The sequence below is a fragment of the Periplaneta americana genome, chromosome 1, assembly GCF_040183065.1.
Source record: "Periplaneta americana isolate PAMFEO1 chromosome 1, P.americana_PAMFEO1_priV1, whole genome shotgun sequence".
Taxonomy (NCBI): domain Eukaryota; kingdom Metazoa; phylum Arthropoda; class Insecta; order Blattodea; family Blattidae; genus Periplaneta; species Periplaneta americana.
This window is the reverse complement of record NC_091117.1, coordinates 4,311,320-4,337,314: the sequence shown is the minus strand read 5'-3', so window position 1 is coordinate 4,337,314 and position 25,995 is coordinate 4,311,320. Positions and strand designations below refer to the sequence as shown.

General features: G+C 37.0%; 1 protein-coding gene and 1 non-coding gene across 2 annotated transcripts in view; both read left to right on the top strand.

Annotated features, from left to right (window-relative positions):
* Positions 1-25,995, top strand: part of LOC138699720 (trichohyalin-like) — a 47,846-nt gene that overhangs the window by 6,688 nt on the left and 15,163 nt on the right. The window contains exons 3-5 of the mRNA XM_069825851.1: positions 2,141-2,272; positions 5,324-5,529; positions 19,669-19,906. Coding sequence (XP_069681952.1) covers positions 2,141-2,272; positions 5,324-5,529; positions 19,669-19,906 — 576 coding nt within the window. The remainder of the gene's footprint in view (positions 1-2,140; positions 2,273-5,323; positions 5,530-19,668; positions 19,907-25,995) is intronic.
* Positions 9,445-9,516, top strand: TRNAY-AUA (transfer RNA tyrosine (anticodon AUA)). The gene has a single exon. It is a non-coding gene; the product is annotated as a tRNA-Tyr (tRNA).

The following is a 25,995-nucleotide window of genomic DNA, read 5'->3' as shown; positions in this document are numbered from 1 at the left end:
TGGGACTTAGTTATCAAGGAAGCCATCGAAATCCAGCTAGATGGCAATAATTTCAACAGAGACGGGGGTCTACAGCTGAGTACGGCATGGAAACCTGCCATCAATACGCTCAGACCACCAGCACACGGCAGACAGTCGGGACCAGCAAGTAGCTCTTGATTGGCTGCCGTGTCCACCAACCAGAATGTGCCTGGCGGTCGGGACTAGGAACTAGCTCCTGATTGGCCCGCAGCGGGAAGCCCTACTTTTGCATATATACCGGCTAGACGTGGTCCCACATCACTTCGTCCCTGAAGAAGATGGCAGAGCTAGCCGCCGAAAGCTTGGAAGCTAATCTCCAACTCACCTGGCTGAGAACCTGAGAAGAGTTATTCTACATCAAACGCCGGGAAAGCCTCAAGTCATGCATTCTTTTTCCTTGGCGATGCAGTGTGCCTCCATTCCATGGACTGCTGCTTCGATTCAGGTGTCATGTGAGACACCCAAGTCTCGTCACTGTCACGACATGGTCAAGAAACTCATCGCCTTGGTTACTGTAACGTGTGAGAAAGCTCAATGCACTGGAAGCTCGTTTGGTTTTGTGTTCCTCGGTGAGCATCTTGGGTACCCATCGGGAGCACAATTTTCGATATCGTAATCGATCGTCACAATTTTGTAGAGAACACTCCGCGACATTTGTGGAAAATTCAAAGAAAGCGAAGAAATTGTGAACCTCCTATCCTCATGAATTTTTTCAACGACAGCTCGCACCAAATCGTCATTGATTAAAGATGGCCGACCGGTATGCTGCTCGTCATGCACAGAGACGCGGCTCGTTGAACTTCCTAACCCATCTCCTGACCATTCCATCACTAATGACATCATCACCATACACCTCACGAAGTTGACGATGAATGTCAGCTGGTTTGATGTTTCTCGCATTCAAGAAACGGATAACAGACCGCATCTCACAGTCGGCGGGGTGCTCGATCACTTTAAACATTTCAACTGATCACAACTAACCACACACACGGACTGAAGCTCTGAAACTGCATGCACAGCTTGTCTGAGGACTGAAGAAGAAAACACGCATGCGCAAAGTAACGATTGCAGCGATGCGACGGCTATAATTGAAAATGGAACTTACTTTAAGAACACGCCTCGTATCAACATCTGTTTTACTTCTTATGGAAATAAAGTGATAGGCCTATTTCTGAAATATAAAAGCGTGAAATAATGGAACAAAAGTAGATACATCACAAATTTTTCATGACATGAAAGCAAATTATTTACAGTATAGATATTTTTCCTCCATCAGAAGATCTTTAGCAGTTACTACACATGTTCTGAGGCTGCAAAAGGGTATCTGTCGGATACAGGGGGGAGAGCCATTAACCCTTGCCATTGAAGGCTTTAAGGAACCAACCTGGACAAATACCCAATGTCCCATCCCTACCTTCCCGTGGTGCAGCTGTTTGTAAGCATAATTTTACAAGCTGAACTAAAGGGAGGGGCTACTCATCAATTAGCACTGGTCAGCTTGATGAGTTAATGACTGAATTTGGTATAATTTTCCTCTATCCAATACCTAATTCCCTCTTTACCCTTTCCTATCCAGTCCTCTGACTGAACTCTTACTTTCTTCGACCCTGACGGCATTAGAGCATTCAAGGCCTAGGGGTTCATTTCCCTTTCCTTCCTCCTCTTTCTACTTTTCTGTTCCTAGTGCTGACCTGCTATGGCACTAAAATCGTCCTCCAGTGGCTTAAGGAGGGAAAGCTGGTGATCAACAAGATCTCCCAGCTAGGTCCAATGGACCCGTCGACCAACAGCAGGTGTGGTCCTCCAGACATTCTGGGGGTTGTGCGTGAGTGAAGTAGCCACCAAAACGTTAAAATATGGTGTTCACTTAAATCGGCTACAACTTGCCATTTTCACACCTGCATAGAATTGGAATATATCAGTCCCCTAACTGCCCATTGTGCAACTCAAACCAAGAAATGGATTCAGAACACATGGCTGACCATGATGATATCTTTTAAAAATATTGGAGTGCAAGAGGTCAAATGACTTTGTCAAACGCCTGGCATTAGAAAACAACAACACATGTTCTGAAGGTTACAGTGCCTGTGTGTATACAGATTTGATTTCATTGTTTCAGGAAAGAAAACAGCGAGGTCCCTGCATTACCTACGACTATAAAAAATTCTACGAATCCACGAGCAAATGCCTTGGAGATGTTGCGCAAAATGGAATGGCTGCGAAATCAGAATGACCACAAGGAAATGGAAAGGTAACTCCTCTGTTCTGTAGCGATATTTGTGGCTTATTAAACAGGTTTAAAGGTAATTCACTTTTTCTTATCAACATACATATGAAATTCCCAGTGTTCATGACAAATAAAATACATCATTAGCGAAGTGTTTACAGTACAGTTTTTTTCTATATCTACATGTCCATTGTATTTCGTCTTTGATCATAATATTTTCGGAATATGTATGATAAGACTTTCTTGTGTTAAATTCTAACGTACCTTGTTAACATGTTTCGACTTGTTTTGGGTCATCTTCAGAACTGGTCGTTGCTGGTCTTGGTGCCTCTTGTTTCCTGTGAGGGTGCGTTCGTAGTGTAGAGTCAAAGCGTGTATGTGTTTTGAAATTGAGTTGTGTGTTCAGAATATCGTTGGGGTGTGTTTTCCTGTGTCTGTATATTTCATACTGTTCCAGTGTGTTTAGTTTCTGGCTTTTTGGTTGGATGTACAGTATTTCCATGTCTGTGTTGATGTCTCTGTGGGTGTGGTTAGCATTTGTGATGTGTTCTGCATATGTGGAGGTGTTTTGTAATTTTGTTATGGCTGTGATGTGTTCTTTGTAACGTGTTTGAAATGATCTGCCTGTCTGTCCTATGTAGAAGTTATTGCAGGTGTTACATTTGAGTTTGTATACGCCTGTGTGGTTGTATTTGTTTGTTTGTGTTGTTTGTGTGTTGAGATGTTTTTGTAGAGTGTTATTTGTTCTGTATGCGATGTTGTAATTTAATTTCTTGAATGAGGTTGCAATTTTATGTGTGTTTTTGTTTTCGTATGTTAGTGTGATGTATTTGTTGTGTTCTTGTGTTTGTGTTGTATTCTTCAACATCAACACAGACATGGAAATACTGCACATCCAACCAAAAAGCCAGAAACTCAACACACTAGAACAATATGAAATATACAGACACATAAAAACACACCCCAACGATATTCTCAACACACAACTCAATTTCAAAACACATACACTCTTTGACTCTACACTACGAACGCACCCTCACAGGAAACAAGAGGCGCCAAGACCAACAACAACCAGTTCTGAAGATGACCCAAAATAGGTCGAAACATGTTAACAAATTTAACACAAGAAAGTTCTTATCATACATATTCCGAAGTGATACAGTGTTAAAAGTTGTGTAATCAGGATGCATAATATTTTGTAAAATACATACAGCAGACAAACATTTAATAAATAAACAACAATTTTGGATAACATGTTGCAATTAAAAATGTATTCGCTGTACATTTGTACACTGTTCAGCATTTCAGTGGAGTAATATATTTGTATTGGTAATGCCTGCCATTTTTGTTGATATTGAGTGGTTTATTCACTTATTACAAAAACTAAACAAATGGGTAATCCACAAAATGGATAAGCGGTGGACGGAAAATTGAGGTTATACTGTAATATTAAATTAATAATAAACCGGTATATTAAAAAAAAAACCGTGGGATTGACAGAGAGGTGCAGACAGCTGTCCACACTTGTTTCCATTCCAGGCAGCAGACTTGTACGACACAGAGGTACAAAAGTTTATTCCACGATATGACAAGTGTCTCAATTCGAGTGGGAAATATGTTGAAAAATAGTTAAACAATTGGTGTATCTGTTCCAATGAATCTTTCTATTAAATTGTGTTTTCTTTTTGTGAACGGCCCCAGGGAAACTTATTTTTTACGGCCCTCGTAATAGCGCTCAAGTGGGCAAAATTTGTATTTAAGCACTTGTTTTGATATTATTAACATGGTGGAAGAAAAAAAATAACTTTCTATCTGCCCCCATGAAAATAATGTTTGTTTGTCAGTTTCTATAGCTTAATATTACGTGAAAAACGAGAAAGAAGAAGGATCTAGTCAGAGAAGATAACAAGCCATAAATCCTGATGTGTAGAATATCTCCTTATATCATTAGAAAGTGAGAAATAATATCTTGACACTGACCTCTATGAAAACTTATTATTCCATTGTATAATTCACATCCACAAACACGGAAATTTTACTTGAAGCAAGTGAAGAGATAGGTTTGGAAGTAAATCCCGAAAAGACAAAGTATATGATTATGACTCACAACGAAAATATTGTACGAAATGAAAATATAAAAATTGGAAATTTATCCTTTGAAGAGGTGGAAAAATTCAAATACCTGGGAGCAACAGTAACAAATATAAATGATACTCTGGAAAAAATTAAACACAGAATAAATATGGGAAATGCCTGTTATTATTCGGTTGAGAAGCTTTTGTCACCTAGTCTGTTGTCAAAAAATCTGAAAGTTAGAATTTATAAAACAGTTATATTACCGGTTGTTCTGTATGGCTGTGAAACTTGGACTCTCACTTTGAGAGAGGAACATAGGTTAAGGTTGTTTGAGAATAAGTTGCTTAGGAAAATATTTGGGGCTAAGAGGGCTGAAGTTACAGGAGAATGGAGAAAGTTACACAACACAGAACTGCACGCATTGTATTCTTCACCTGACATAATTAGGAACATTAAATCCAGACGTTTGAGATGGGCAGGGCATGTAGCACATATGGGCGAATCCAAAAATGCATGTAGAGTGTTAGTTGGGAGGCCGGAGGGAAAAAGGCCTTTGGGAAGGCTGAGACATATATGGAAGGATAATATTAAAATGGATTTGAGGGAGGTGGGATATGATGATAGAGAATGGATTAATCTTGCTCAGGATAGGGACCAATGGCGGGCTTATGTGAGGGCAGCAAAGAACCTCCAGATTCTTTAAAATTCATTTGCAAGTTTTATGTAAGGTGAAAATAAACTCATATTTCTGAAATAGGCTCTTATACTCAAAATAGACATTTAAGCACTATAGACCTTGGACAGGTGCTTTTAAAATACCTAAGATTGATGTTATATTAAGTTCCTGTACTTAAATACACAGGAGTAAAATAGGCAAAAGGCCAGTGTCCGAGCTCTAGTTATGATCTATTGTTCTGAAGAGCAACAGTTTGTCGTCTTTATTTATGCGTAATGACTTTGAGTCAAACTAAAACATGAGATTAAATCTTGTGCTTGCAGAGTGTGCATGCGTGAAGTGGTCCACACCTTGCCACAGAAGAAAGACGTGAAGGAAGATTACTTCAGTGGGACAAAGCATGCAAAGAGCAAGGGGAAGCGCAGCAAAAACTTGGGGACGGTGATCAACTTGGAGGAACTGGAGAGGCCTCTTCTTGAAGAAGCTTCACGCCAGAAGAAGAGGAACTGTGCTGGACAGAAAATGCATCGTGAGTGTAGTAAACCATGTTTGTTATCTGGACCCTATTCCACAAAAGTAAGGTCTAATACAGTATTAATAATAATAATAATAATAATAATAATAATAATGGTTTATTTTAACTGGCAGAGTTAAGGCCATTCGGCTTTCTCTTCCATTCAACCAGTATGATAGGAAATTACTACAATGCTATGAGTATAACATAATTAGTACAATACAATTCAAAGCAATACAATACTACAATACAAGACAATATAATACATAATTAATATTGTCAGACTCCAAAGCAGCTATTCTATCAATAGTCTCTAAACACACACCTTCATCTCAAACAGCAGAAATAACTAAAATGCTCTCTCAATTAATATCACTCAATAAAAGAATTGTATTCCAATGGATACCATCCCATTGTGGAATCCTGGGAAACGAGAATGCGGATGCTTTAGCAAAGAAGGGCAGCACTGCTACTTACAGACCTGTTACTAAATCTACGTATTACTCTGTGAAGAGATTTATTAAATCTACATACTTAGACTTCAACAAACAAAATTTGATAACACAATCCCAAGGGAAAAAATGGAACTCTCTGCATCAAAATCCACAGTTAATTCCCGATTTACCACGAAAATCGTCTGTAGCTGCATTTAGATTGGCAACAGGTCATGATTGTTTGGCCAAACACCTGCATAGAATTGGAATATATCAGTCCCCTAACTGCCCATTGTGCAACTCAAACCAAGAAATGGATTCGGAACACCTCAAAATCTGTGCTTCAGTGGCTGACCATGATAATATCTTTGAAAAATATTGGAGTGCAAGAGGTCAAATGACTTCATTGTCAAATGCCTGGCATTAGAAAACAACAACAACATATAATACAATGACAATTCTTTTTATCTTCACAACACCAATAAAATAATTATGTAATAATAATAATAATAATAATAATAATAATAATAATAATAACAGTAATAGTAATGATAGTCATACCTAAATGAAATTAAATTCTTAAACTCGATGTCGACCTGGTTGGCGAGTTGGTATAGCGCTGGCCTTCTATGCCCAAGGTTGCGGGTTCGATCCCGGGCTAGGTCGATGGCATTTAAGTGTGCTTAAATGCGACAGGCTCATGTCAGTAGATTTACTGGCATGTAAAAGAACTCTTGCGGGACAAAATTCCGGCACATCCGGCGACGCTGATATAACCTCTGCAGTTGCGAGCGTCGTTAATTAAACCATAATATTATTAAACTCGATCACAATTATAACTTTAATTTGACTGCGCCCGTAAGAAATCGTTTAGCCTTTTCTTGAAAGTGGTTATTGTCTGGCAGCCCCTAATCTTCTGAGGTAGAGAATTCCATTCACGGGGGACTGAGACAGTAAAAGAGGATGAATAGTGGGATGTTCTGTGGGCAGGAATTGCTAGGATTTGGCACTCCTGTGACCTGGTGTTTAGATTGTGATTGGAGGATACTATTATTGTGGAGGAGTATTAGTAGGGAGCTGAATTTTTAGCATTTATTTTCTTCAAAATTAGCATCTAGCTTTTTCCAAATTAGCATCTACCTTTTTTTCCGAATTAAACTTTGTGCATTCTACGTTTCATTTCTCAAAAGATTGTGAACAGTTTAGCATTTTCCTCCTCCAAATTACATCGCCTGTCTGAAACAGTGAAAGCTCTCATTTACGGACATCGAAGGGACGTAACAATCTGTCAGCATCTGGGAGGTGTCCTTTATTGGGAGGGAGGCTCCCCAATCTAACAGTAAATTTATAATATGCATTATGTAATTAATTGATTAGCTAGCGGACTTACTTGTGTTAATTATGTAAGATTTGTGCGGCTTACAGCTGTTTCAGTGCTTCACGCACCATCCTCAGAGCCTACTAGATCACGGCATCATCTCGAACTTCTCTGCCTGTTATGTGGGTGTGTTTGATTGTTGAAAGGTGTTGAAGAGTGGAGTCAAATAGTGTGTGTGTACTGAAATTGATCTGTGTGTTGAGAATTTGATAAGGGTGTATTTTAGTGTGTCTGTATATTTCGTATTGTTCCAGTGTTGAGTTTTTGGTTCTTGAGTTGTATGTGTAGGATTTCCATGTCTGTGTTTATGTTATTGTATGTGTGGTTAGCATTGGTTATGTGATCAGCATATGTAGATGTATTGTGTCCTCTGGTTATTGCTTTAATGTGTTCTTTGTAGCGAGTTTGGAATGATCTGCCTGTCTGCCCTATGTAGAACTTATCGCAACTATTACATGTGAGTTTGTATACGCCTGTGTGGTTGTATTTGTTTGTTTGTGTGTTGAGATGTCTTTGTAGTGTGTTTTCTGTTCTGTATGCTATGTTGTATTTCTGCTTTCTGAATGAGGATGCGATCTTGTATATGTTTTTACTTTCGTATGTTAGTGTGATGTATTTCTTGTGTTCTTGTGTTTGTGTTATGTTTTGTGTGTTTTTGTGTTTGTTGAGTTTTTGTTTTATCTTCCTTATGATGTTGTCTATTATGTTTGGGTTGTAATCATTTTCTTGTGCTATGTATTTGATTGTGTTCACTTCTTCATTGCAGTGTTGTTGGCTCATGGGTATGTTGAGTAATCTGTGTACCATTGTCCTGAATGCAGCATGTTTGTGTTGTGTGGGGTGATTAGATGTGTTGTGTATGTGTGTGTTGGTGGTTGTTGGTTTTCTGTATATTTTGTAGGTGTGTTTGTTTTCGATTTTTGTTATGGTGATGTCTAGGACTTGGAAATCCTACACATACAACCCAAGGACCAAAAACTTAACACACTAGAACAATACGAAATATACAAACACACTAAAACACAGCCTGATCAAATTCTCAACACACAGATCAATTTCAGTACACACACACTATTTGACTCCACTCTTCAACACCTTTCAACAATCAAACACACCCACATAACAGGCAGAGAAGTTCGAGATGGTGCCGTGATCTAGTAGGCTCTGAGGATGGTGCGTGAAGCACTGAAACAGCTGTAAGCCGCACAAATCTTACATAATTAACACTAGTAAGTCCACTAGTTAATCAATTAATTATATTCAAGTGTTAAAAGTAGTGTACGCAAGATTCAACATGGATGCATTATGTATTCCTTCATGCTTTAAATGAAATTTATTACTGTAGTTTAATTTTAAATACAGTCTACTACAGTAAATTCCTTGCAATTTTTACCTGCAGTAGGTAAGATGGAAAAAGGAAAATACAGTACTATGCTATGCAATTTTATTCTAGGTCTACAGTTATGCAGTTCTGTCATTTACAGTTTTAAACTTAACCTTTACGTTCAGGTGCCATGTCTCTCGAAACAGAACAACTGATTGAAGTGAAGAGAATAATCCTACTAACCCCATCATGTGTCGAATACAATTTCACGATCGCACAAACCTTGGACCCATCAGACAGGTTAAATTTATGACTTTGTTTATCCACCCGCTTCCAGCTGACAAGGGGTAGCCGGCTGGGCTAGTGGTAGACTATGGGACCCTTATTGTTTTCGTTCATGTTAAGGAATTTTTGTACTAAATTTTCCATTTTTGTAACACATTAGGTCTTGAAATCAAAGTTCTGTCCGCAGTCAGGAGGTAAAGCAAGCTTTAGGACTGTGGAACAGCTGTCCGTGTCCATGTCTGAGTGTGTCCATAAACAAGAGTTGAATTTGTCATTATTTCTATATTATTTCAGTTGGGACATAACAATCTGTCCGTATATGAGGAGTGCCCGTATCTTGGGAGTGTCCGTAAGGAGAGGTTTCACTGTATACTGTGATAAAACACGTTCACTGTCAACATTGTTTGTTAGTGTCCACAATACTTGCAAACAATGGCGGCTGGTGGTTTGAAAATATGGTGGTGCACAATGGATATCGAAGAGGAGTTAAACATACTTTACTTCGACCAGCCTAATGGTCTAGTGGTCAGAACTTCTGGCTATAGTTCATGAGGTCCCGGGTTCGATTCCCGGTTAGAGCACAGGAATTTTTCCTTAAAGGGGATTATTCCTGTGTTCGTCCATGGTCTGGAATTTAGGTTAAGTTTAGATTTAAGACCTCTCCTGGCACTACATTATCATAATCATCCTATCACATCATCGGGGTAATGTAACTCCGCCTTCCAGGTGCCCCAACCTCAGAAGTGGGTTACAATTAAGCCACAGCCAGAGAAGACCAGAAATGTCGAAAAGACAACCTGGTGACACTGGATAAAAAAAAAAAAAAAAACGTACTTTACTTCAAAGTTTAAAACTGTGTATACCTGAGGGTGTATACATATAAAGCTAATTTATACAGAAAGTCCAGAAGTGGAAGAGGTCGTGGGCGGAGCTCTCTATATTGCGATTTACCTTCATGAAAAACATTTGAGCACAGAATCGTCATCAGAATGCTACCAAGTACCAAGTGCAACGTTTTCGTTCATAAAATTCAAATGCAGCTTTCGTAGGCTGTCGGAAGATAGCAGCACTTATTGTCAGAACGACAACTCTTACAACTTTAAAGCAAAATACAAGCTACTTTATGTATTGTGCCTTTGTGTGCATGCAGATTGAGAAAGTAATGTGCGAAATATGCGACTGTCCGTTGCACAAGCCGAATGAATACATTTTCCATGCTTATTACTTCGGACAAATGTCTAGTTGAAACAGATACTTTCCCAGTGAATTTAGTTTCTTCTGCACTGACGTTGGTGTCCATGTCAGGGAGTGCGACAAACCGTTCTCAATGAGGAAAGCCGTAGACCACGCCTCTAACCCCCTGTCCCCTCATTAGCCGAACATCTCTATAAACTACCTTCGATAGGTTTTCAACATCTTTGCAAACCAAAAGGCTCGGAGGCTCCTGCAGACGTACAAAACAAGACGCCAACTGCAGATAGTCATGAATGAAATTGTAAAAGAAAATATATATTTTTAATAGTGACAAAGCCGGGAGATTAGGAACATTACTGGGGGGTGTACAAACCTGCAACCCCCTTGAGAAGCCGCCACTGCTTGCAAACAACATTCTGAAAATGCTTTATTCTCCAACGCAGCAATTGCAGAATTCACAAAAAATTGTCTTAGCATCTGAAGAATAGAGTCCCTGAATGGAATACAGCTAAACTCTTTCATGAGCAGTTACAGTTGTTCGCCCATTTTACGAAGGAACTCGTGTCTCACACATTCAACCAACTCTGCCAATATAACTAGAATAACTATCCAATTCTGCTGCGATCTCGAAAGCAAATGGCCGAGTAAACAAACGCGACACATTTTAGCCAAGCCCATATCGAATATACAGACGTGGACAAATTATTAGACTAAAACGTTTTCTAGGAAACGTAATATAATTCGTCATATCAACTATCAGTATAATTCACAGTCTCTCTATTGTTGTAAATATGATTGTTTACACCTACTGGTATATTTTCCCAATGGTTAAGTATATTTTTTCTGGCTATGTTGGTGCTACTGATGTTTTAATTATATACTGCAGAAGATATTCTCCCATGGCCTGCAAGAAGACCGGACATGAACGAAATTGAAAATCTGTGATCTATACTGAAGAAGAAAATGAACAAAAGAGGCTTACAACGAAATATGGACTCATTTAAGCACTGTCTGACATCTGGCTAAATGATGCTGATATTCAAAGAAAGTGTCAAACTTTGGTTTCCAGCATCCCTGACAAAATCAACGTGTTAATAAAGAATAAGGGAATGTTCACAAACTGTTAGTAACCTCAAGACTCAATTTTCTATTCACTATATCTGTTAAAATACATTTTTGTTCATTATTTCTACCGAGAAATATAGCTTCGTTGAACATATAATTAATTTTGTCTAATAATTTGTCCACGTCTGTAGAACTTGATAATCGATATTAATTGCTGATTAATATTTATTACTTATAATGAAACTAACATCTGTCCATTCTTATTATTATCATTAATTTCTCTAAATAGATTTACAAAACCTCTAATGGCAATTACATTAATATTCTCATTATAGAAATATATTTTAGATTTATATATATATATATATATATATATATATTTTTTTTTTTCCCTGTAACATAGTTCTAGTAAGCTTATATTAAATTAATTTTCATCATTTTACTAGCTATCTCAAATCTCAAATTAATTATAATTGATTGAATTAAATTAGCTCATAAATTAAGTTACTACTTTACCTTATAGGTTTATCTAAATTTAAATAAATATGTAGTCTACTAGTCGTTAAAACTTAACTGAAGAATATTGCTGGAGAACCTTTTAAGTGTAGTGTAAATATTCATAACTTAAATATATATTGTATTGATTAAGGCTGATTGAGTGGAAGAGAAGGCCTTATGGCCTTAACTCTGCCAGCGAAAATAAAACATTATTATTATTATTATTATTATTATTATTATTATTACTACTATTATTATGATATGTATATCAGTCATCTGACCATTATTAATATATAAAATTTATCAAATTGAGCAGACAATAATTGATATCGAGATAATCGATCGACAGTATGTAAAAAAAGTGTCTTTAATTTTTATATTTTTGTTTGAAAAATAGCATTTTAATGATAAATCGCTATTAAATAGCATTTTTTGTGATTTCGCAATTTGATAGGAAATTTGCATTTTTCCCACTTTCAATTCTACTAGAAAATCATGCTAAATCACCTTACAGATGAAGAAGAATACTTTCTACCCCACAATTAAAAAATTCGCGGTTTTCGCAAATTCGAAATTTTCAGGTCCCTAATTATAATTATTAATTAATATTTATTAGTTATTAGTAAAAGTTCGTGTGTGATATAGAGTTGTACCTTTCTGTTTCACAAATAATGTACAACAGTTTATAGTATTAGTAAGTTACTAGTGACGTCATAAAAGTGTATGGTGGAGGAACTGCTGTTTGCCACATGACGTCATACCTTGAATTAGGTTATGTCCACGTCCTTGGTAATAAATTCGTATTTCAGGATGCAAAAGATGGTTTATCATGATTCTGTGATGTTTGTCTCAATTACTTTATCAGGAATAATGATAATTTAAATACTTTAGTTTCAAACAGGAGGGTTGCCAACATTGATTACGTGAATATGCTGTTGGTTATCATTTAAGTATATAGGCGTTTTTAATAGCTTTATAGTAAAAATAATGTCAATTTCTGAATACTAGTTAGGACAGAAAAGCAAATAATAGATAAGGAAGCTTTCACATGAGTTTCTTAATAATGCGAACATAACACAAAATGTATATTGAAAAGTCAGCTGCAAAAGTAGCGCCTTGTGTGTGAACAGACTCGCAACCTCCAGTTGCAACTTTTGCTGCACTCGGGTTGCGCAGCACGAAAAGTAGCGTGCAGCGTGCTACTTTTGGCTTACGTGTGAACACGACACGCAACTTTTGCAGCTGCAGTACAAAAGTTGCGCAGCAAAAGTTGCGACGTGTGACCGTACCTTTAGCTTTTCTGAAATATTGTACGATTGAGTAACCTAGGCGGAATTCTCAAGATGCTCTCACAAGAAGTAGTCTGCTCAGTTCAGTGCTCTTTAGTACCTGGGAAATAAACAACAACAATTACATGCGATTCTCCATAAGGTTGCTTGTCTTTCTGAACATCCTGTATTTGCTCACCACATGTACTCTCTAAGGATGCGAATTTCACCATGAATAAAGGACATCATTGTCCAGTGATTAAGAAGATTGGTGCTGACATACCATCTCAACTTACAAATCATTCTGGGACACCCGTAGGAGAATGAAGGAAATCCAAATTTCATGAGCATTTGCAACAAGAACATACAGAGCGTTCGCCTACGGGTGGGGCCAGGAAAGCGGCATGTGCTGGTACGCCGCTTTGTGCGCGTAGTTGTTGAGAAACGCTCGACAGTCAAGGTCGACAAGTTATCAGTTGTGAGCCAGCTTTGCAATGTTAACACGTACAGTGCAGTTTCTTGACGCAGTTGCTTAAATATTCAGCGTGTGTGTAAAATTTGCTAACAATGCAAAACGGAAAATTCTCGCTTGAACAGAGAGTTTTTGTTTTTTTGTTGTTGTTGTTTTCTAATGCCAGGCGTTTGACAATAAAGTCATTTGACCTTTTGCACTCCAATATTTTTCAAAGATATTATCATGACCAAACAATGAAGTACAGATTTTGAGGTGTTCCGAATCCATTTCTTGGTTTGAGTTGCACAATGGGCAGTTAGGGGACTGATATATTCCAATTCTATGCACGTGTTTAGCCAAAATTGTTTTTATTTTTCTTAATTCCATTAAACTAATTCCTGTGTAACATTACACACTATCATAGGAATTTCCTGAAATCGTTTGTCACTTTTTTGCCTTGAAGTTCACGTTGATAATAGCGAGAAAAATAGTACACTCAAAACACAGTCAGCGGCCGATGGCTGTCAGAAGAAAGGATAAATACGATGGAGTAGATTGTGGGTGGAATTCATTGAATGATCGGCGCTAGACAAATCATAGCTGCAATTGGTTAGAACTCGCATGGGACATAGCGACGGACGCAGCCTACCTACCTATTCTTTCTTTTCCGATAAATATGTTGTCTATTGCAGTAGCTGAATCTCTTTGTATTCTGGTCGGAAAATTTACTGTGTAAATTAAATTGAAAGATGCTAGCAATGAATTTAGTTGATCTTTCCTATTGCTTTCTGTTAGATAATCGACATTGATGTCTTCGCAAATAATGCATTCATGTTTCAGTTTCTGTAAGTATTCCAGTGTCTTTTCCAATAAATGAATAAAATTTTCGTAGTCTCCAGATGGTGCTCTATATAGACATATCACAATGAAATGATATGTTTCATTTTCTAATTCAACAACTATTATTATTATTATTATTATTATTATTATTATTATTATTATTATTACTACTTTCATATCACGTTTTATTATTATTATTATTATTATTATTATTATTATTATTATTATTATTATTATTGTATTTGTTTTTTTTTAGTAGGTTATTTTACGATGCTCTATCAACATCTTAGGTTATTTAGCGTCTGAATGAGATGAAGGTGATAATGCTGGCGAACTGAGTCTGGGGTCCAGCACCAATAGTTACCCAGCAATTGCTCATATTGGGTTGAGGGAAAACCACGGAAAAAATCTCAACCAGGTAACTTGCCCCAACCAGGATTGTATTTGTTGTTGAATATAAGTTTCATTCTTCTTAAATATTACACACACACACCGGTAATTAAAAGATTCAATTAGTCATTCAATTTTCATTTCAACAATTCCTTTTCTTTCATTTACAGAGAGTTTTTATGATGTATGATGCATATGTGAAAAGAGAGTCATGTAGAGAGGTGCGTAGGCAATTTGGAGTGAAATATCCGGGTAGAGAAACCGTTAGACATCCTGTTAACAAACTAAGGACAACAGGGTCGCTAAATCCTGCAATTCCTACGCGAAATTCAAGAGTACTGAAGGAAGAAAAAACTGGTGATATCAGTGCATCATTTACACGCTCTCCTAAAAAAACCTGTAAGACGTGTTTCACAGGAAGTTAGTGTTTCAAAAACATCAGTCTTTACTGCTGCTAAACTTTTAATATTAAAACTCTATAGAGAGAGTATTGTGCATGAATTACGGGCTAGAGACGATGAAAAACGAGTTCTGTTTTGTGATTGGATTTTACAAAGTATTGTGGACGGTATTGTGAATTCTCATTTAATAATTCACTTCCAACATCGCCTATAACAAGGTTAGTACAACGTAGAAAAGTTCTTATGTGCATGCTATTAGTATAGAAAGCGGAAGCTTACGGATAGACGATTCCCGTAAGCGACACTGCAGGCAGGCCGCTTTCCTGGCCCCACCCGTAGCCGAACGCTCTGTATATTCCAACTAAAATTTTTCTCCAAAACTCACATTACTTGTGATATGAGGCAGTATCCAGTGTTGCCATACCTACTGATTAAGCAGGAGATTTCCTGTTTTTCCATTGAATCTACTGCTCTACTTCTTTTTTTGTCAAAAGTCCGAATTTCTCCTTCGTTTTTGCAATGCTGCAGTCACCTGGTTCTATGCCCGGATTTTAAATTTATTACATACTAGCCGTACCCGTGTGCTTTGCTGCACCCATTAGAAATAAATATAAAGTAATTACATAATTAAAATAGGACATCTGATCCAGGGAACATTCGTGTTTGATACAAGGATGAATCGTTTAATATGTTACTTAATTTAAATTGCATCCAAATAATGAAAATGCGATCATTTTGGTCCAGAGACACTCATTTGGTGCAATGACAATTCCTTTAACATGTTTCTTAAATTTTATTACATGCAACCATAGTTTAATGAAGATTGACATCATTTAGATTTAATGTGTATATTTTATTTTACTTGTTACAGGTTTTCATTGAATTATGGTAATAACTAATTTTAACCCTTGTTTTCTACGTATTCAGTAAATGGCGCTTGGCCCACTATGGTTGTGAACCCTTCAAATAACTTAAATTATATTATATTATATTATATTATATTATATTATATTATATTATATTATATTATATTATATTATATTATATTATATTATATTATATTATATTATATTATATTATATTATATTATATTATATTATATTATATTATATTATATTATATTATATTATATTATATTATATTATATTATATTATATTATATTATATTATATTATATTATATTATATTATATTATATTATATTATATTATATTATATTATATTATATTATATTATATTATATTATATTATATTATATTATATTATATTATATTATATTATATTATATTATATTATATTATATTATATTATATTATATTATATTATATTATATTATATTATATTATATTATATTATATTATATTATATTATATTATATTATATTATATTATATTATATTATATTATATTATATTATATTATATTATATTATATTATATTATATTATATTATATTATATTATATTATATTATATTATATTATATTATATTATATTATATTATATTATATTATATTATATTATATTATATTATATTATATTATATTATATCGGAAGTTACTGTAATAACATTATAGCATTATGTCCATCTAGAGAAACTACACTTTCCAATGATGAAATAATAATTAATTATACAAATCGGTTAATTTAGCTTCCGATATTACTTGATACAAACACAGAAACATTCTCTGTAGGCTATCTTTCATAGCTTTTGATTGTTGCTGTCCAAGGCCCCTTATAGACGAAGTCATTTGTTTTTTAATTCATTACACGGCCTTAGATGGCAGTTATTTTAATTTTAAAACTCATTTATCTCATTAAATATCAGTCCTATCAAAATTTTTCAAGGAATAAAACTTATCGCAAATTATTTTTAAAGAAACTTTTGTTATGTAACATTTGTCACAAAAATCAATAATAAGCGAGATATTTCGATTTATTTAATTCAGACCCCCTTATAACCCCCCTTTTAAATAATGTATTTTGAATACCGTATAGCCTAAAATCTAAGTTACAACGAACATAATTTATACTCCAATTTTCATCGAAATCCGTTCATCCATTATCGCGTGAAAAGGTAACAAACATACAGACAGACAAACAAAATTTTCAAAAAAGCGATTTTCGGTTTCAGGGTGGTTAATTGCAGAATTATAAATCAGAGTGGAAAAATTATGAACAGTTTAAATGGTAGTTATGCAAAAACAGGAAAAGGGATCGTTTTTTGTCTGTTATAATCGCAGCTAATGCAGTACTGTCTTTAATACTTACTTACTGGTTTTTAAGGAACCCGGAGCTTCATTGCCACCCTCACGTAAGCCATCGGTCCCTATCCTGAGCAAGATTAATCCAGTCTACCATCATATCCCACCTCCCTCAAATCCATTTTAATATTATCTTCCCACCTACGTCTCGGCCTCCCCAAAGGTCTTTTTCCCTCCGGTCTCCCAACTAACACTCTATATGCATTTCTGGATTCGCCCATACGTGCTACATGTCTTGCCCATCTGGATTTTATGTTCCTAATTATGTCAGGTGAAACCCATTCAACTCCAAACCCTGTCTGTTATCCTGAACTTTCCTAATGGCATATTCTAGAGCAAAGTTAAAAAGTAAAGGTGATAGTGCATCTCCTTGCTTTAGCCCACAGTGAATTGGAATAGCATCAGACAGAAACTGACCTATACGGACTGTGCTGTAAGTTTCACTAAGGCACATTTTAATTAATCGAACTAGTTTCTTGGGAATGCCAAATTCAATAAGAATATCATATAAAACTTCTCTCTTAACCGAGTCATACGCCTTTTTGAAGTCTGATGTACTGTACCCTTATACTCCCATTTTTTCTCCAATATCTGTCAAATACAAAAAATCTGATCAATAGTCCATCTATTACGCCTAAAACCACACTGATGACACCCAATAATTTCATCTACATATGGAGTTAATCTTCTCAAAAGAATATTCGACAAAATTTTGTACGATGTCAACAAAAGTGATATTCCTCGAAAGTTACTACAGTTAGTCTTGTCCCCCTTCTTAAAAATAGGTACGATTATGGACTCCTTCCATTGTTCTGGTAGAATTTCTTTTTCCCAAATTGCAAGTACAAGTTTATAAATTTCGTTAGATAATGCCCTTCCGCCCTCTTGTATTAATTCTGCTGGAATTTGATCAATACCTGGAGACTTGTACTTTTTCAGATTTTCTATCGCAATTTCGACTTCAGAAAGTGTGGGTTCCGGTATGAATGGCTCAGCAGTTTGTATTTGAATTTCGTCCTGATCATTTCTATTTGGCCTATGTATATTTATTTAATATCATCTTTAAAATAAATCTTGTTCTATCTAAAATCGTTTGTCAATATACAAAAACTCCTGATTAATACATTTTAATGCGAAACATTGTCAATGAGACATTACTGTGTAAAAACAAAATTGCATGACTTATTTACATATGCTGAGTAAAGATGAAGTAGTAATATTTAGCAAAACTGTTCAATTTCATTGGTTAGGGATGTGCTATATAGTAATAAAACAGTATCATCTTTCTTACAGTATACACTGTTTTGTAATTAATATTATGATAAGAAGAGAAAATTCATGTTTAATTAATCTCCTGTTTTTTTCGATGGTTTTCTCCTGATTTTCGTGAGTAGGTCGTGACAACACTGGCAGTATCTGTAATAGTAATATGCGTTACAAGAGCGGTATGTTGATGTTTTCATGTTCGAGGAAAAGATTGAAAAAGCGAAACGTAGTTGAGCTTTTTTAAGTTCCGAGAACATGAAAACAAACATACCGCTCGTGTATCATACATTATTTTGTGCGAAGATCGTTTATTACATACCTGAAAGAGGAATTTCTAATTAGTTGCAATGAAATCTCCATCTTGATTTCTGTTCAATGACGGCAACTTTTAAAAACAAAAATATCTATCTTCAAATTGTTGCTATAAAATGTTTGCTGTGTTTACTATATTCCAGCAGGCTGTGATATACGTCTGTCTTTTTTTTCCCCCAGTCTATAAATGTGAACTTAAAACAAACGGTAAGGTTATGTAACGATTTATTTTTCATTTTAATAATTTAACAATATTATTTACAGTATATAACATATTGCAGTAATAACATCGGCATCTGGAATCTTGTTGATTTTTTCACGGCTTCCTTAATGTTACTTGCATTACAAATGCAGTAACTTTTGTGGTGTTTTAGAGTTTACTTAATTTTTGCAAATATTTAAAAACAATAATTAACAGTGCAATTTAGGTGAAATTGCAGTGGTAAGTTTCCAATTTATAATTATTACTATATTAAAAGTCTCTAAAAGTAATATGTTAAAAGCCTAAAGCAGTAAAATGAATATGGCTCTTAAGCGGTAAGAAGAGGGAAATTGTTATGTGTGTTATGTTGGGAATACTGAATGTGGTATTTCACACTTACCGCGTATAGGTTTTGTGCGCAATGCAAGCAAATACGCACGATCTCGCACAAAAGGATTATTGAATGAGGTTGTAGATTGAACCTCCAATGTGCATAAAACTAATGAGGAGAGGAGGAAAGGGTATGGATGCCCATTAAGGACAGGGCTTGTGTTAGGAGTTCAGCAAGTATGCTCTGTTACAGCCGAAGCAAATGCAAAAGCACAGCCTGCGAGAGTGACGTGCTGGCAGAAGAAGACCGGCGCAGAGCTGTTCTCAGACGTCCAGGCTCGCACATTCACCGTCTACGGAGGTCAGGAAAACGAGGAAGCGCTGCTGAAACTGGCCATTGAGGAGAGCCTGAAGACTCATGAGGCTGAGCAGAGCAGGTACATAGACCTCACCGCGGCAGACCGCCAGGACCGCCTGCAGTTCAAAGCTAGGTGAGCGTTATTATTATTATTATTATTATTATTATTATTATTATTATTATTACACTAGAACCCCAAATGCCTGTTATTATTCTCTTGAGAAGCTTTTGTCATCCAGTCTGCTCTCAAAAAAGCTGAAGGTTAGAATTTATAAAACAGTTATACAGGGTGTCCACCATGAACCTGACACATTTGAAATTGCTGTATAATTCATACTGCTTGGGGTAAAAAGAAAAGAATGCATGCAATATCAAGAGTAACTCACCAAGTTTTATTAAAAAAATCAGTACACCTCAACATGAGATCCTCTCGTTGCGTGAAGAACATTTAGCCTGAATTCAATTTCCTGCCAGGTCTTCTGAAGCATCTCGGGCGTAACGGAATGGACGGTATCTCTTATGCGGCCGCGTAGCTGTTGAAGATCACGAATTTTGTGGCCTGTATACACTTTGTTCTTGACATATCCCCACAAGAAAAAGTCTAGAGGGGTAATATCCGGTGATCGAGGTGGCCATCTTGTCGGTCCATCACGCCCAATCCAGCGACCGGGAAATTGTGTGTCGAGAAATTCTCGAACGATCAGGCTCCAATGTGGTGAGGCGCCATCCTGTTGAAAGATGACGTTCGGCTGCAAATGCATTAACTGAGGCACAACAAATTGATCCAACATGTCGAGGTAGGTATTGCGCGTAACTGTTTGTTCTGCAAAGAAAAAGGGGCCGATGATCAAATTGTGCATCAATTCGCACCACATTTAATTTCGGGCTGTCACGAATGTGTTCCACAATGCAGCGTGGGTTTTCTGACCCCCAAATACGCGCATTATGTGTGTTGACTTTGCCCGATAAATGAAAAGTGGCCTCATCAGAAAAAGCAATGCAAGTTAAAATTGTTGGGTCTTCATCAATGTGCTGTAACTTGTCGATAGCAAATGCCTGCCCCTTATTACCGTCGTCTGGTTTCAGTTCATGAACCAACTGCAATTTGTATGCATGAAACCCAAGAGAGCGATGCAGTATCTTATGTACCGTGGACTTCGGCATCTGCAGTTGTCGTCCCGCTTGTCGAACTGACTTGCGTGGACTTGGTTCATACGCCTGTCTCACTGCTGTTACACGCTCCTCTGATACGCTCACATTACCGCCACCATGCAATTTCACCACACTTCCCGTTGCCAAAAAGTTCTGTTTCCATGTCTTAATGGTGTTCCGTGATGGTGGATCCTTCTGGAACACGCGCCGAAAGTTGCGTTGCACTTGAATCACCGAATTTGTTTCAGCATATCACCAGATCGCTTGTGCTCGCTCTTGCGCTGTCCCCATTTTGACTTACGCTACTGCAGTGCCACGTACAACCTCTCGCACGGGTTTTTAAAAATAGCCAACGAAATTTCCACAGTTTCTCTACATATTGCAATGCATATTACAAACTTATTTCCATTCATTGATTTTTGGCAGCCAAATGAAATGTGTCAGGTTCATGGTGGACACACTGTATTACCGATTGTTCCGAATGGTTGTGAAACTTGGACTCTCACTTTGAGAAACAGAGGTTAAGGATGTTCGAGAGTAAGGTGAAGAAAATATTTGGAGCTAACAAGCAAACGTTCTGATGGGGGCAGATAAAAAAGTTACACTTTTTTCTTCCACCATGTTAATAATGTCAAAAGAAATGATCATACAAATTTTGAGTCTTTATCTCAAGGGAAAAAAATGGAACTCTCTGCATCATAATCCACAGTTGATTCCCGATTTACCATGCAAATCGTCTAGCTGCATTTAGATTGGCAACAGGCCATGACTGTTTGGCCAAGCATCTGCATAGAATTGGAATATATCAGTCCCCTAACTGCCCATTGTGCAACTCAAACCAAGAAATGGATTCAGAACATCTCAAAATCTGCGCGTCAGTGGCTAACCATGACATGGCCGTGGGACTGAAGCCGGATGGTCTATGGCGAGTCCTTGGCATCAACCCCTTTGATTTGATTACCCCCTTTGATTTGATTACCTGGTTGGGTTTTTCCGAGGTTTCCCCCACCGAAAAGGCAAATGCCGGGTAATATTTTGGCGAATCCTCGGACCTCATCTCATCTCACTACATCTCGCCAAAATGTAAAAAAAATGTAAAAAAAAATTGTACAAAATTGTAAAAATTGTAGAAAATTACTAAATTGTAAAACTATAAAAATTTGTAAAAATTGTAATTGTAATATTGTAAAATGTTGACATGTTCCACATCTTAAAGCTTCATTGCTCATGTAAGATCTATGGAATAAAATAAATGAATGAATGAATGTATCTTTGAAAAATATTGGAGTGCAAGAGGTCAAATGACTTTATTGTCAAATGCCTGGCATTAGAAAACAACAACAAATTTTGCCCACTCGACTGCAATTATGAGGCCGTCCAGAGAGTGATTTTCCCTGGGGCCATTTATAGAAAACAGCACAATTGGATGGAAATATTTATTGAAACAGATACAGCAATTGTTGTGCTATTTGTCAAGATATCCCCCATTAGAATTGAGACATTTGTCATACCATAGGATCAATTTTTGTGTTGTAGAAGTCAGCCGCCTCAGATCGGAACCAGCGTTTGACTGTGTCTGCACCTCTCTCTGTCGATCCCATGAAATGAGAAATGTCTCAATTGCGATGGAAAATATGTTGAAAAATAGCTCAACAATTGCTATGTCTGTTCCAATAAATTTGTCCATGAAACTGTGTTTTTTTTCTGCTAGCGGCCCCTGACGATTTTATTTTTTTACGGCCCTCGTAATTGCGGTCGAGTGGCCAAAATTTGTATAAGCACTTCTTTTGACATTATTAACATGGTGGAAGAAAAAAATTTAACTTTTTTATCTGCCTCCATCAGAACGTTTGCTTGTAAGAGGGGTGAAGTTACAGGAGAAGGGATAAAGTTGCACAATGCAGAACTAAACGCATTGTATTCTTCATCTGACATAATTAGAAACATTAAATCCAAACGTTTGAGATGGCATTAAGCACGTATGGGCGAATCCAGAAATGCATATAGTGTGTTAGTTGGAAGACCGGAGGGCAAAGACCTTTGGGGAGGCTGAGATGTAGATGAGATGATAATACAGTATAAAAATTGATTTGAATGAGGTTGGATATGATGGTAGAGACTGGATTAATCTTGCTCAGGATAAGAACCGATGATGGGCTTATGTGAGGGCGGCATGAACCTCTGAGTTTCTTAAAAGCCATTTGTAAGTAAGAACCCCAATTATTCGTTGCCCTATCCATTCTGCTCTTCTTCTAATGTGTTCTCATAATATCTGTCTAATTTGTTTTTGATTATCGTACTATCATAATAGCTTTATAATAATAAATTAATATTATCCATACACAAACAGATCAGCCTGTATGTAGACAGTGGCTACTCACCAAATCTTATGTAAAATAGCAGTTTTGTTAGTTGCTGTACAAAATGTATAGTGAGTAAATACAGTGCAACTTCGCCATCATGCCCACGATGATTGACTGTCCGCATGCCCAGCGGGAGTCCTCGCTTCTGCTGCTAAGACGACATGTATGCTGACGCAGCTAGTCAAGACCATTCCCATTCATGTCAACACTACGACGTCTATAAATAAAACAGTTCATCTGTAACTTGACATTCTTCTATACTGTCCATCCATAAACCACAAAAGAAGTAAATTAAAATCATCAGTACCAGTTGCAGAAGACACAGCCCTGCAGTATATATTGACTACACCCCAACTCTGGCTACTAGCAACAGGCATCTATAATGAACACCGATCAAAATACCCCTCATTTCTCGTGAAAAACAACTGAATAGACTATAGTGGACTTTATGTTGTCAGCACCTTAAGGTTACCTTGACTAGTTTCAGCCTATTGTAAGCTATCCTCAGAACTGGTGTGAAGGGATGCTCTACGTAGAGATGAAACCCGGGTTCAAATCCCGGCGCCGGAGAGAATTTTTCTCCGTTCCATTACTCTTACATCGTATGATGACGCAGAATATCTGCATGGAAATATCATATGTACTTCGGTACATTAAAATAATATATATGATATGCGTATATCACTTCGTGATTTAAGACGGCGCTTATTCCGTCGGATCCCGGCCAACTAGTCACTCATAACGAGTGCACCTCAGCACATGCGTGGACTTTGGTCCTACGTTCATAGACATCTATGACGTAGTACAAAGGGTGGCCACTAGAGGGAACCCAAGAGTTTGAGCTTAATCTGAGACGATTCTGTCCAACGCCCGGGTGGTATCCAGTGTGGCTTAGTGGATAAAGCATCAGCACGTAGAGCTGAAAACCCGGGTTCAAATCCCGGCGCTGGAGAGAATTTTTCTCCGTTCCATTACTCTTACATCATATGATGACGCAGAATATCTGCATGGAAATATCATATGTACTTCGGTACATTAAAATAATATATAGAGAACAGATTGTTTTGTCATGGTAAACAGATATTCATTAAGGAAACGTATTTACATATACAACACGTACATAAAGAATAGAAAATCTTGTGCTTCAACGAAGTGAAAATTCAGACGTAAATTTCCTGACAGGCCAGTACCCTCTAGAAAAACAATAGTAAAGTTATTTTATAGATTCAATGAAACAGGTGTCCCGCGCTGTGGCGTCCTGCCTAGGACTCGCGTTGCGGAATGCGCGCTGGTTCGAGTCCTCATGGGGGAAGACATTTTCTCATGAAATTTCTGCCAGTGTATGGGACCGGTGCCCACCCAGCATCGTGATGCACTTGGGGAGCTACGATAGGTAGCGAAATCCGGTTGCGAATACCAGCTATAACGGCTGGGGGGATCATCGTGCTAACCACACGATACCTCCATTCTGGTTGGATGATCGTCCACCTCTGCTTCGGCATGTGGGCGTGAGGCCAGCAGCCGGCTGGTCATTCTGGGCCCTTCACGGGCTGTAGCGCCACAGATTATTATTATTATTATTATTATTATTATTATTATTATTATTATTATAATGAAACAGGTTCAGAAAATGACGATAAAAGCGCCATGTTCTGAGGAAAAACTGGATGGAATTGATGCGACATTAGAGTGGAGCCCACGTTTAGCACAACAGATATGGATTTGTAAAGCATCTGTGGGAGTGACAACGAAATTATTGAAACTAAAGCCGTACAGAATTCCATCGTGTCATGAATTACAGCCCCAAGATTACAATCACTGGCTTAATTTTTGTAATTGGGTGTTAGAAAAAGTAGATATATACTGTTTTCGCTGTAAGAAAAATCCTAATGTAAACACAAGCACCTGGCTGTCATACCCGTGATTGGCTCCCAGTTGAAACACTCACATGACGCAGGAAAATATAGTCCGTATTTGGAAACCATAATCTTGTATTATTTGAAAATAAAACATTGAATTCTAGTTGTTAAATACGATTAAACATTTAACTTCACTCATATGTAAAACGCTATGTAAAAGAAAAACTACTTTTATATTTTGTTATGTACTATGAACGCGGATGAATACCAACAGTAATACCGAGGTAGTCTGTTCTTGTAACAAGCTGGCGTCACTTGAGCTCGTAGTTGTTCACGTAAGCACGTGGTACTGAAGTATGGCTTCTGTACCCTCAACTGTCCATTGTGAAGACATGAGACTTAAAAATAATTTAATTACAGTAATTATAAAGTAAATGTTTCCTAAGCAAACGAATGCATAGTAGTGAGGTTAGACCTACTTGACGAGTAACGGGAAATGTTTAACATGAAACGGAAGGTACAACAGTAGGCGTGAACACGTACTGAGAATCTATGGCGCCAAACAGCGGCCAATGAAGCCTCACTTCAGACACGTGCTATTGTTTACATTAGGATTTTTCTTACAGCGAAAAGATTATAGAAGACCTTGACCCCCGATCGATTTTTTTTATGATGAGACTTGATTTCATCTGCAAGGCCATGCGGCATCACAGAATAACAGATATTGATCATCAGAGAACCAGATATTGTGCATGAAGCTTCATTGTAAGTTTTAAAGAGTTAAGTTGCGCAAGTGCGCTTGCCATCTCAACAGCAGAAGCGTGACCTCCATCAGGCACGCAGCTGAT